The sequence below is a fragment of the Dendronephthya gigantea genome, unplaced genomic scaffold, assembly GCF_004324835.1.
Source record: "Dendronephthya gigantea isolate DGI-Jeju-01 unplaced genomic scaffold, DenGig_1.0 000016F, whole genome shotgun sequence".
Lineage (NCBI taxonomy): Eukaryota > Metazoa > Cnidaria > Anthozoa > Malacalcyonacea > Nephtheidae > Dendronephthya > Dendronephthya gigantea.
In genome coordinates, this window is record NW_021163026.1 from 448,489 (window position 1) to 462,465 (window position 13,977).

At 38.3% G+C, this 13,977-nt stretch overlaps 1 protein-coding gene across 1 annotated transcript; it reads right to left on the reverse strand.

The window, feature by feature from the left end:
* Nucleotides 1-312: 312 nt before the first annotated feature.
* Nucleotides 313-12,419, reverse strand: LOC114520555 (histone-lysine N-methyltransferase PRDM9-like). Its single transcript, XM_028540848.1, has 4 exons — nt 12,350-12,419; nt 2,886-3,082; nt 1,865-2,207; nt 313-1,283 (listed from the first exon to the last, which is right to left on the reverse strand). Exons 1-4 carry the CDS (start codon nt 12,402-12,404, stop codon nt 400-402), a joined length of 1,479 nt encoding a protein of 492 aa, XP_028396649.1. The 5' UTR covers nt 12,405-12,419; the 3' UTR covers nt 313-399.
* Between the last annotated feature and the right edge of the window lie 1,558 nt (nt 12,420-13,977).

Sequence of the window (13,977 nt, forward strand, 5' to 3'; positions counted from 1 at the left end):
CGTCATATCAATCGACACGGTTAAAATGGGTAATAGTGCTCAATTTTATTGGTGCTCAAGCTACCAAAACAAAGGCCTGGCACGGATGAAATTGGCACGGGTACCCATTTTAGCCGTGCCATGCCAATAAATCGAGTGACGGGGCTATTATGGTCGTTCTCCAGTATGCCTTCTTTCATGTTTCTTCAAGCTACCGTGTTGCGTAAATGTTTTCGCACAATGTTGACATTGATATGGTCGTTCTCCAGTATGTATTCTTTCATGTCTCTTCAAGTGACTCTGTCGCGTAAATGTTTTCGCACAATGTTGACATTGATATGGTCGTTCTTCAGTATGTGTTCCTTCATGTGTCTTCAAGTTACCCTGTCCCGTAAATGTTTTCGCACAATGTTGACATTGCTATGGTCGTTCTCCAGTGTGTGTTCTTTCATGTCTCTTCAAGTGATACTGTCGCGTAAATGTTTTCGCACAATGTTGACATTGATATGGTCGTTCTTCAGTATGTGTTCCTTCATGTGTCTTCAAGTTACCCTGTCCCGTAAATGTTTTCGCACAATGTTGACATTGATATGATCGTTCTCCAGTGTGTGTTCTTTCATGTCTCTTCAAGTGATACTGTCGCGTAAATGTTTTCGCACAATGTTGACATTGATATGGTCGTTCTCCAGTATGTGTTCTTTCGTGTCTCTTCAAGTCACCCTGTTGCATAAATGTTTTCGCACAATGTTGACATTGATATGGTCGTTCTCTAGTATGTATTCTTTCATGTCTCTTCAAGTGACCCTGTTGCGTAAATGTTTTCGCACAATGTTGACATTGATATGGTCGTTCTCCAGTATGTGTTCTTTTATGTCCCTTCAAGTCACCCTGGTGCGTAAATGTTTTCGCACAATGTTGACATTGATATGGTCGTTCTCTAGTATGTATTCTTTCATGTTTCTTCAAGTTACCCTGTTGCGTAAATGTTTTCGCACAATGTTGACATTGATATGGTCGTTCTCCAGTATGTATTCTTTCATGTGTCTTCAAGTTACCCTGTCGCGTAAATGTTTTCGCACAATGTTGACACTGCTTCACTTTCACACTGATATTAACTGGTTTGAAACTCGTACCACAATTCTCTCTATGCATATTAAGATATTCCTCACTGCTGTACTTTCTTCCGCAACGTGAACACTCCCAGGTTTCGTACGATACCAACATTGGACATCTTTTTAAATGCGCTTCCAGGTAATTTATATAGGTATACGTCCTTCCACAATGCTTACAGCGGTGACCACATTCTGCAAAGAAAGACAGGTGAAACTGTAATTACTTATAATTATGATATAATACTTTTGTTCCTGAGCTAATATTTGGAAAAGCATCTGTGATAACTTTTTTCTTTTTTTCCAATATAATCATGTCGTGCATCTTAAGTATCTCACTATCTACCAACTCAATGCTGAGCTCGTACTAGACGGCACTGGTGTCTCAAACTGATTGCATTCTTGAAAGTTTTTGAAAGCTGTTGAGCACTAACTAGAGGTAAAGCTTCACGATTCTTGGGACCGACTTCATTCCGAAGCGTTGTGCTGAAACCACGCGCTAAATGCATGGGGGTTTGCAGTGGTCGTCTTCTTGATTGGATTTTTAAAACGTAAGAAATTGCACAAGTCATATTTTAACATTGCTGTATTTGCATATCCCCTCGGAGCTCAGCATGCGATAAATATGATGTGATATATAGTTACAAAGAAAAGTGAATCACCTCAGATCATTCTCTTGGAAAGCAGTGGTCAACTTTATAAGATCGATCAAGACGCTCATAATGACAAATTACATGCGTCATGTGCAAACGAACGTATAGATAGCTAATACGTACCCTTCAGAATAATTTTATCTTCCTGACTTTCATCATCTTCTTCTGGCAGAGTCAGCAAGCCACTAGCGTCCTCGTATTTATCTCCTGCCTCATCCTCACCCTGATCCCTTTCCGCCAAGTTCAACAACCCGAGTGCTTCCCCGTACTCATCTCCGTACCACACCAACAGCTCGGTACCAGCCTTTATCTCTTTGTACGCCCGGTAGAAAATCTCACCGTGATACTGGTACGCGATCAGATTCTGCTCATTCTCACAGCGCGCGCAATTCACATAACGAATCCAGTTACTGTTACTTGGGTCAATCCCATCCACTACATGCGTGGCTTTCCCGTTTTTAACTATCTGAAAACGAACGAAAAGAAAAAGGTTTTTCAGAAAGAAACCTTATATTAAAAATTCTATGCAGTAGAACAGCTATGATTAAGACTGAACTCCTAAGGACAGTACTCGAGGAATAGAATAGAATTTTCAGAAAACTTCAAACGAATTGCTTCATTATCTCGAATAAATATCAATCTGAAACTGGTAATGTCTCGGCCAAATCAACTAATTAAATATTGACGGAACTGAACAGAATGTTGCTGTCTACGTACTCTGAGTGATTTCAGTATAATTTCAGTACTGAAATATGGCCTTCGAGAATTCTGATTGGCTACCTCGATGACGTGTAACTACGAGTATGAGGGCATAGTTTAATTCTGCCGCCTGAGCGAATTCAAAAACGAATAAAACGAATATACAAGCAAGGTTCTGGCGTACAGAGAACAAATCCATCGCTGGGATTGGCACTTATAGACATCGCAGAAAGCGTTAATAAATACTATTTCGGACAGCAAGAAAAAAATAAGAAATTGTCTAAAAGCTTCGCGAGACAGTTTGATTTTTTCACATTAGTTCTGCGTGAAAGCGCGCAGACAATTAAAAATTCCGCTCCGCGGGTAAATTTCCGCCTGGTGGAAAACAGGCTTTACAGTAGGAAAAATGTGAAAAAGCGTAAATGAAACTGCACTGACGACGTACCTCCCACATGTATGATGGGTCTTTTCCATCAATCTCCCCGATGTTGATTTTCTTGCCGGTATAGGGGCCAAAAACGGTGTTCACTTTTATTTTCTTTTTGGTAAAAACACCAAGACCCGCATTTGGAATTGAAGATTTCTTAATCTTTAAATGCGGCGGCAAGGTTCTTTCGGCGTATGACTTGTCGCCATCACAATCTACAATTATGAAAATATGCTTTCTGCATTCGAAACCTTGCACTCGTTTGATCAGTACATTTATCACAATCTGTGTAAAATAACCGATGGTATTAAATATGTCAGTTAAAATCGGCTGTATGAGAAGGTTTTTCAAAAAAACCAGACGCCTGTTATGGCGTTAACTCCGGCGTGCCGCGCACGTGCCAGTCTTCAATATAAAGCTTCTGAACATAAACAATACAGTTCATATTCATTTAGCTGCCTTCAGTGCCTTGCGAACCTAAATGATGTTCGATCGCGACATTCAGAAGCACATCGTACTTTAAAAAGTATAGAAGTTCAAGTGTTTAAAAATGCAAATAAACCGCATGATACGTTCACTTTGTCTTACACTTTCGAATTCGTGCTTATATTAAATCTTCCATCCCGGCCGTGCAAACTACGACGTGTCAACGCGCCCAAACACGACCATATCTTGTTAAACGGCGAAATAGCAGCAATATTATTAAAATAGGACTAGAATCTACATGTATTAAATATATTCTTACCCCAATTAAATCTAAACTTAATCGAACAGCATCAAAAGAACGGTTTATTTGTTCCTCTTGGAGCAATTGCCGTATTATGCCAGAGAAATCAAATCGCGCATCCGGCGGAAAATTAGCCAAAGCTGTGCACCACAACTCTTGGGAGACAAAACTGTGACGTAGATAAATACGGTCACATACTCATATATCGCTCATATACAAACATTAAACAATTTACCATGCTTTGGTTATGGTGTGAAATATTTTAACCTGGATAACCACGCCGTTTTAATGGTCAAATGCTTGTCCAATGTAAAGTTGCAAGCATGTTTGGCGCTCATGTACAAACATTAAACAATATAACCATGCTTTGGTTATGATGTGAAATATTTTAACCTGGATAACCACGCTGTTTTAATGGTCAAATAATTGTCCTATGTAAATCTGCAAGCATGTTTCGTACTAATATTATACAAACATTAAACAATATAACCATGCTTTGGTTATGATGTGAAATATTTTGATATGGATAACCACGCTGTTTTAATGGTCAAATGCTTGTCCTATGTAAAGTTGCAAGCATGTTTCGTGCTAATATTATACAAACATTAAAAAATAATTAAAACCATGCTTTCCATCTTTGGATATGATGTCAAATATTAAGTTAAATGGTCTGATTCTGGTCCTAGGTAAAGTTACCACATCACCACAATCACCACATATAGAGCAATGTCATATATGCCAAGCCTTCGGCTTTTGGAGTCGCATCTACTGCGTGACACGCCATTCTATCGGTTCTCGCTCTCCTGTCCCGTTTATAGGAAAGAGAGTTCTCTTGCAAGTTTAACTATGGCGCCGTAGTTGTCAGCTTCTCGCATGTTTTAAGCGGAAGGATTAAATTATGAAAGGAATGATGTTTTTCATCATCAACTTAAAAAAGCCTGGTTTAAAATACCGTCATTTATCCCAAGAGCAAAGAGTCTAGGGGTGACGACAATGGTCTCGCAACTTCCAATTTGGTGGTTCGAATCCTGCATGGTGAAAGTGTTTTATCATGACGTAAAAGAGAAGATTTTGGTAGGTTAGAAAAATATAGCTGTTCATTTCAAGATCTGTTCGCCCAGTGGTGAAGACAATCGTCGTGTTATTACGTCGCGAGGCCATAAATATCATGCTAAATGTCGATTTTTTACTTTGTAAAGGCATGATTTTGGATGTGATATATTGAAAGGGTATTGTATTCAGTCTTTGCAACATATCGAAAACTACCTTACCATTTAGAGCAAGCATGACAATATTTTTATGTTAATGGAGCTTAGGAGAATTTAACATCTGTTGGAGATATTGGAGTACAATTTCAGCTCTGAAATAAGTTGCGAATGTTGAAACATTCTAATAATGAAAGGAATACCATTTTCCTGAAATTTCCATTTCTGACCTGTGAAATCAGACTTGACTTCATTGACCGTAAGCAATCGCACGGCATTCGTACCGTGACCATTAGCTTCACCTGGACAACATATACCTAGTTTATGGTGAGGAAATACTCTTTTGCTCAAGGGATTCCATACCTGTGATATTTGAGGCGTAAACACAAATGCCGATGGATATTAGGTTAAAGCTACGAATAAAAGGTACACTTTTACACAAGAACATAAATCATCATCATCAAAATAAACTCATTGAGACATTAATTTATGTACAATCCTTCGAAAAAAGGTTTAATAAAATAAAATAGTGTTGTTATTCGCCACAAGTTCTGCTGGTCTAGTGATGAAGCAATGCTCTCCCGGGTTCCAAACTGGGGGTTCGAATCCTGCCATAACCGTTTTTCTTATGATCTTCGTGAAAATAATAAAGTAAATTAAATAACCATAATCGTTCAGCACAATATCTTGTAGTCTAGTGGCTAAGACAATCGTCTCCTTAGAGGTAAATCGATGGTTCGAATCCTACCATAACCAATTTTCATTATGAATTTCGTAAAAAGGATAAAGTTAATTAAATAACCATAGCCGTTCAGCAGAAGATCTTGTAGTCTAGTGGTCAGGATGTTGGTCTCATGTGTCAACAATCGCAGGTTCGAATCCCGTTTTAGATGGAAATTTTCGTTATTAATATTACATGGTAAGGTTATGGAGAATAAGTTGGTGTTGGTTTCCAACAATCACCAGTTAGCTTTGTGGTAATGTCGTAGACTATCAAGTACAAGATCGGGGTATCAAGAACAGGATGGTACGCTTCTCATGGCGGTAAAAGAAAAAAAAATGTTGGCTATGTTGCTCGGAGGAGGTTTGTACTCGGTTAATGTTTGGAATTCAAAGTTAATCTTTAGGGAAGTTTAGGTAAATCAGGGGATAGATAGGGTGAACGAGGGGTATATGAGTACAAAAAGACTTAGTAATTTGGCGGGTGGCCTCGGCTCCCGGGGCAAGGGGGAGGGTATAGGTGAGAAAACAGTATATAAAATGTTTAAGTATTTTTGTACTCATTTAAACCTCTTTACCCCTATTTATCCTCCTATTTACTCCTATCTAGCCCTACTTTTTCCTATCCTCACATACCCCCAACTATCCCCTAAAACAATTAAATGTTTGAAGAAAGCTTGCTTTGAAAGTCAGGAAAGCCGGGGGAAAGAGAACCCCCCTCAATCTACTCCTCGCCCAAGGCGAGGGCATATTCGCCCTCTCACACTACTCCTCTCACACTCACAAATTCTCACTTTATTACCTTGTTCTTCTTCGGTTTGTCCAGGGCTTGAACCATCGACTGTGTACTTGGCAGATCATCGACTTCACCACTACACTACCAGTTCTTGTGGTGAAAGCCTACAGTTTTTTATTTTACTTAATCCTTTTTTGGAATGATCTTTGACGAAACTTAATACCTTTTGGTAGGATCTCAAATCACATACTGACAATTCAAATGAGTTCACTTTAATGTTCATGATTTATTTCTCAAATCTCACACGCTGTATCTTATTCGTAGCTTTTAACTTAATATTTGCCATTTGTGTTATCACTAAAATATCACATACAAGTATACGGCGCCTTAAAACGCCATCTTTCCATAAGTTGGTTATATGCGGCCCAAGTGAAGCTAATGGTTACGGTGCGAATATAAAATACGCTAGGAAAAAAGAAGTTCAGTTCAAAAGCGTCATGTTCGCAGTTAACCGCGGTAACAAACAAACAAACAGCAGCTCAACAATATTACGGCAACGATTCATAATTTAATGTTCTTCGAAGAAACGATTAAGTCAAATAATAACAATACCTTATCGACAAACGATGTGGTTGTCAAGTAGTTGTTAAGACGTAGGTCTCTTCAGTCCAAAGGTTCAAGTATTAGATTAGCGTATCTTATATTCGACGAACCGGCTAGACCAGCCAGTATTTCGACTTTTTATCCAACACTGAAAGTCTTGAAATAAATAATCAGTGTCTGTTTCACTGGTATTTGCTTCATTTGTGATTTCAGATGTAATGCCTGTTGCCTCATGACTATACGAGTTATATACATTTGGTCGAATTCATATTAGAGACGGTGAATCACAAACGGGTTTATCGTCCGAATTTTCCCGTCCAACTTTCCCCTCTAAATTAAGATACGGCTAACTTGGACGGGAATCACGTCTGGAAAAGAAACTAGTCTTAATTTGGCATTTAGACGGATAAATCTCACGAGTTTCAGAAATGTCAGCACGGACAAGGAAGGAACAAGGCTAAGGAGAATAAACACAATTATTATCGTAATGATTACGGGTTAATTACCCGACCCATCATTTATACGTATAAATTTTTCCATATCCCAATTAGTCGCATTTAGAGTTTAGACGGGTTTCTACGGCTATCAACTTTCCCATCAGTAAGATGAGTATTCGACTATTCTTAATTATCGTACTTTTTTCCTTTTAAACCTATTTTGAAATACATTGTTAATTCTTATACCGCTTTACTTCGACTTCACTTCATTAAAAATACAAAACAATCGCACCGTAACCATTAGCTTCACTCGGGCCGGATATAACCAACTTATGAAAAGATGGTGCTTTAAGGCGCCGTATACACCTGTATGTAATATTTTAGCGATAACACAAATGGCAAATATTAAGTTACAAGCTACGAATGAAATACACCGTGTGAGATTATAGAAATAAATCATGAACATTAAAGTGAACTCATTTAAATTGTTATTTGATTTGAGATCCTACCAAAAGGTATTAAGTTTCGTCAAAGATCCTTCCAAAAAAGGATTAAGTAAAATAAAAAACTGTAGGCTTTCACCACAAGAACTGGTGGTGTAGTGGTGAAGTCGATGATCTGCCAAGTATACAGTCGATGGTTCAAGCCCTGTTCAAACCGAAAAAGAACAAGGTAATAAAGTGAGAATTTGTGAGTGCGAGAGGAGTAGTGCGAGAGGGCGAATATGCCCTCGCCTTGGGCGAGGAGTAGACTGAGGGGGGTTCTCTTTCCCCCGGCTTTCCTGACTTTCAAAGCAAGCTTTCTTCAAACATTTAATTGTGTTAAGGGATAGTTGGGGGTATGTGGGGATAAGAAAAAGTAAGGATAGATAGGAGTAAATAGGAGGATAAATAGGGGTAAAGAGGTTTAAATGAGTACAAAAAGACTTAAACATTTTATATACTGTTTTCTCACCTATACCCTCCCCCTTGCCCCGGGAGCCGAGGCTGCCGCCCCGAGGCCGCCGCCCAATTACTAAGTCTTTTTGTACTCATATACCCCTCATTCACCCTATCTATCCCCTGATTTCCCTAAAGATTAACTTTGATTCGCAAAGATTAATCGAGTACAAACCTCCTCCGAGCAATATTCCTACCATTTTTTTTTCTTTTGCTTTTCACCCCCATGAGGAACGTACCATGCTGTTCTTGATACCCCGATCTTGTGCTTGATTGTCTACGACTTTATTACAAGGCTAACTGGTAATTGTTGGAAGCCTACACCAATTTATTCACCATAACCTTACCACGTTTTATTAATAACGAAAATTTTCATCCAAAACGAGGTTTGAACCCTTCACTGCCAACACACGAGACTAACATCTTGACCACAACACTACAAGATCTTGTGCTGAACGGCTATGGTTATTTAATCTAGTAAAAATCTACTTTATCCTTTTCGCGAAGTTCATAATGAAAAACGGTTATGGTAGGATTCGAACCATCGATTCACCATTAGTTGGGAGAGCATTGTCTTAGCCACTAGACTACAAGATCTTGTGCTGAACGGCTATGGTTATTTAATTTACTATATCTTTTTCAACGAAGTTTATAATGAAAAACGGTTATGGCAGGATACGAACCATTGATTCACCATTTGGGAGAGCATTGTCTTAGCCACTAGACTACAAGATCTTAACCAGACACAGTACTAAAATGCGGTGCCCGCAATGCTTGTCTAGAAATAAAACGTCCGCTCATTTCTAACGACATCACCAACTTACATTCTCCTGTCGGCCGCAGCCTGGTTGGTTGGTACATTAAGGTCAAAATTGCGCCGTTTTAAAATCTTCAGAAATAAAATATTTAGGCTAAAAATACTATCTAAGAATACTATCAAAATGAAGAGAAACGTGAGACGAATAAACTGGCGTAGAGCCGGAAACTAGAAAAGCAACGATACAGAAGTCAAGGATTAAGCGTACTGCATTTTTAATTTGTTTAATAATTTTGAGCGATTTGTCATAAAGTTCGCTTATTGAAACTATACTTTAAAACCTTCGAAATAGAATATATTTGGCTCAAAGTACTATAAAATAAATCGCAATGTAAGACCGATCCACTTATTTAAGGACGAAAATTAAAAGAGAAAACCAACGATATGAAAGATGTCAAAGACCAAACTTACTATTACTAGTAAAGTATAGCATAGTAATTTTGAGCGATTTGTCAACAATTCAATTTCGTTTGTCTTTCAAACGTCATAAATCGCTGCGAATACTCTTGTTTAGTAATATATTTAAGACCTGTAAGTATAATTTCTTACGCTGAATCGAATGGTGGTATTTTTGTCCTTCTTGGGTGCATAAAAGCAGAGATACACGCATGCAATTATCATAGTTTGAGATTGAAATTGAAAAAAGAACGTTCCTTTAAAAAAGGAATTTGCCAAACGTACAACAAGATTAATAGTAATAATTAGGAAAAAATTCCAAGCATTCCAAGTATGTGCAAGGAATTTTTACTTGGCGATTAAGGAAACGTATTGATGCGAACAAACAAACTCACAGGCAGAATATAATGCGGTGCCAAACTTGGCGCGGGCACCGCAATTTACTTTTTCTTTTTTTCGAAACCGGTAATGAAAACAGTCAAGCTGGGATTCGAACCAACCTTGGGAGAGCATTTTCTTCGCCACCGTCTTTGACAAGTGGTATATAATAAAAAACTTATTTACTGAGAACTCAGAAAACATTATGTTTTGTGGACCCGAGACCTGTCGATATTTCACGAGGCGAAGTGTTAATTAACTAACTCTATGAAACGGCCACCTCTATTAAGCGGCCGCGGTCACCCAAAGAGCAGTCGCAAATGAAGTTTTATATCAATTTTTACCTCTATTAAGCGGCCAGCCTGCAGGATTACTTGGCGTAACACCTTGTCAAAAAAGCCCAAATAAAAGTCCAGCTAATTACTCCGGCGTCTGCGACGGAGTTGAAAATTCGCCCCGGTTTTGTTTCGTTTTTTATTTTCCGTCGTCGCAAGTCTGTAATGGCGCGAAGTATGCTAGTATTTGAAATGTGTATGTGATCGTATTTATCTACGTCCCAGTCCTATCTTCCAAGAGTTGTGGTGCACAGCTTTGGCTAATTTTCCGATGCGCAATTCAATTTCGCTCGCATCATAGGGCAATTTCTCCAAGAGAAACAAATAAACCGTACTTTTCATGCTTGTTCGATTAAGTTTAGATTGAATTGGGGTAAGAATATATTTAATACATGTAGATTCTGGTCCTATTTTAATAATATCTTTGCTATATCGCCGTTTAACAAGATGATGTGGTCGTGTATGACACCATCCACCATATCTTTTGATAGACAGCTTTGGCTTTGCATCGCTCCCCTCGCCATTTTATGTAGTGGCCACATATATGGGTTACTGATTCATTGCATGCAATGTCATGTTGTTTTGGGCGCGTTGACACGTCGCAGTTTGCACAGGATTGAAGATTTAATATAACTATACAAGCGCGAATTCCAAAGGCAAAGTGTAAGAGAAAGAGAATGTATCATGCGGTTTATTTACATTTTTGAACAATTGAGCTTCTATACTTTTTAAAGTACGATGTGCTTCTGAATTTTGCGATCGAACATCTAGGTTCGCAAGGCATCTAAATGCGAATATGAACTGTATTGTTTATGTTCAGAAGCTCTATATGTTGAACACTGGCACGTGCGCCGGAGTTAACGCCAGAACAGGCGTCTTGTTGTAATTATATATTACTAGTAACTCAGCCCGGCAAACCGGGGCTAAAATATTTTTCAATTACATGGCAATTATTATGACACGTCTGAAATATTTTAAGACTAGGGCTGAAATTTCAGCCCGGGCTGAGTTTGTAAAGGCTGGTAGTAGACCTATTTCGATTCTTCGAGCGCTTTGAAAATCCCGAATGACAATAACCTGACCTTTAAGGGACTATGACTGCACATAAAAATGAAATAAACAAACGAAAAAGCATTGTCAAGGCGAATTTTTCTGTCCGGGTTCAAGTTTATTTACGATTACATGCCAACAACACTAAGTTTGTCATGTAATCGCGTGCGCGATTTTGTTAGGATTTTATAACAACCCCGGGCTGACGTTTCCGGGCTGAAAATACTCCATGTAATCAGCCCCTAGTCTGAAGATGTCTTAAGTTAAGACGAAACGTTACTATCAAATATAGTTTTATTACTCTCAATTGGTTTAAATTGCTTTATTTGTAATATGATGCTTAAAACTTATAACACATGCCACTTTACACCTCAAAAGCATAGTTTGGCGGCATAGAAAAGGCGAGGGAATTTATTCCTTTACTCTTTAGCCAATTGATCGAAAATTCATCTCCTGTAAAATGAAATTCGCATGGAATTTCCAACCCATCGCCTCCACCTATATTTACTCTCTGGAAATTCTTTATTACCTGCTGCCTGATCTTTCTAAAGTCTATTCACTATTATATTCTGTGATTTATAATTAAAAATAGACATTTGTCTACACCCGGAGTTGATTATTAGGCGGCCATAATAAATGCCGATTCCCGAGGGTGGCCGCTTAATATAGGTTCGACTGCAAATGACAATATTTAGGACTGCTCGTTGCGTGGGCGTTTTATAGAGAGCTGGTTAACAGTGTTTATATTACAAAAAACTTCAGAAAGGCCGTTTGATGATGAATTTTGCGTAGTTCGTCCCCACCCCGTATTCAGTCAAGACGAACTACCATTCAAATTTGTCTAACTAGACAAACTATGCGGATAATTCGTGTTGACCGATGATCCGTGTGTTTGCCAGTCTTTACACACAGACGAACTGGAAGGCGGAGGCAGCTGAAACATGACGCATTTAAGAGGTCTTTACTATAAAGAATGCTGGCAGGTAACCTTTGACAATTTAGTTACAATCAGAACTCGCGGGGAACTAGCTTAACAGGGCGTATTTTAATATGACAGAGACTCTCTCTTCAACCAGGTTGTGGATATATTTTGATCAAAGTCATAGGCTCATAGCCATGAATATTTAGCAGAATACTGACCTGAATCGACTCGTGGTTTCTTCCGAGGGCGTAATGTACGGACTTCGGTATTCATTTTCTTTCGTAGCAATAGAACTCTCGCTGAAACAGTTGTTATAAATATTTGCTATACACAAGCGGGCCAGTTGACACGTGACTTGAACTCAATCAAACTGAGCTATTTATAACACATTGCCGGGCCGCCGGCAGTCTACACTACAATACTTAGGGCCTCCACAGACTAGGGATTTAGTTGTCTACGGCCTCATTTTTTGGCGTTTTTCTAGTATGTGAAACCTTTTGTTTTAGTTGCCGACTACTTTTAATCTCCGCGCTATTTCGGTTGCTTAATCAGTATTTGAGCGCCAGTGTGTGGAACCCTTTATCGGATAAATTAGTTGTCGATAACTTTTAGTTGTCGATCACAAATAGTTGTCTGTGGAGCAACCTCGTACCCAGGGTCTTTACTTGGTCTGTGGAGGCCCTCATTATCTAAAATGATTAATCCGATCTGACCAACTTTTTAACAACGAGTTTGCGTTAGAATAAAAGAAAAACGCACTTTTTAATTTAAACTTTGCATTCCTAGTTGGTTATTGGTTAAACTTGATTTGCTATAGGAAAAGGTTCGGTGATTGCCGAAGCCAGGCATTGATCAGGCCAAGCGCCAATATTATTTTTGGAATTTTTTTCAAATTTCCCGTCGATAAAATGTACATCGCCGTTTTGAAATATCCCGATAAAAAAGGAACACTGCCGTTTAGAAAAATAAATAATATTGTACGAAATTAAAGTCTAGACTATCGAGTAAAGGTGTTTATTTTTTCTATCTAAGAAATATATTATGATAACAATGTGTTTATACCATTTTCAGATAACACTTACGAGAGATGCCTTCCTTAACTAATGTCAGCTATTATGTCACTACAGCATTAATTCTAAAAGTTGAGAAACGTCACATTTACCCCTTCCTTACGAATCAAAACTCGTTCCCAACACCATTGAAAGGTTAACTTCATAAGCACGTAAAAGCTTCAAACTCTTCAAGTTGCTATATAATTAATTTTATGCCAGAAATCATCTGCAGAATCCAACAAAGCAATCTCTATTCAATCGTTGGTTTCATAAGTATCATTTAAATGATTTTAGTAAGTAAGTAAGTGAAATCTTTATTTCAAGAGGGTGAAATACACATAATAGCTAACAAGCTATATATAATAAACTTGTGGCCCTCAAATTTAGCGACTACAAACAATACATTATTAAGAATAGGCTATATGAACACTATTATACTATATATATAGTTTTTATATAAAAATATATACTATATTTAAGCTTTTACGTGCGTATACGTACGTACAAAAAACGCAACAGTGCATGGAAAACGGCCCTAATGCACAGCCTAGCCCCAGGCCGTGTAAGCGAGCGCTTAATTAATTATGCCCCTGCATAATCAGTTCGCGCTGAGAGGCCTAGCACGAAATGTTGGGATTTCAAAAATTGTCCCTGATTTTGTCCCTGATGCAGAAATTTTGAGATCAGTGTTGCTTGAGAAAAATTTTCTTGCCGCCATTTTGAATTAAGAATTAAAAACATTTTGTGCTAGCCTCTCCCGCGCGTTCAAGCCGGTGAAGTCACAAGAATGGAAA

Excerpts from the sequence above, each read along its gene's own strand:
- LOC114520555 (XM_028540848.1), bottom strand. The coding sequence starts at position 12,404 with ATGAATACCGAAGTCCGTACATTACGCCCTCGGAAGAAACCACGAGTC. Across the intron at positions 2,208-2,885 it reads ACCCATCATACATGTGGGAG|ATAGTTAAAAACGGGAAAGC; the intron begins GTACGTCGTCAG and ends GTTCGTTTTCAG. Across the intron at positions 1,284-1,864 it reads AGATAAAATTATTCTGAAGG|AATGTGGTCACCGCTGTAAG; the intron begins GTACGTATTAGC and ends CTTTCTTTGCAG.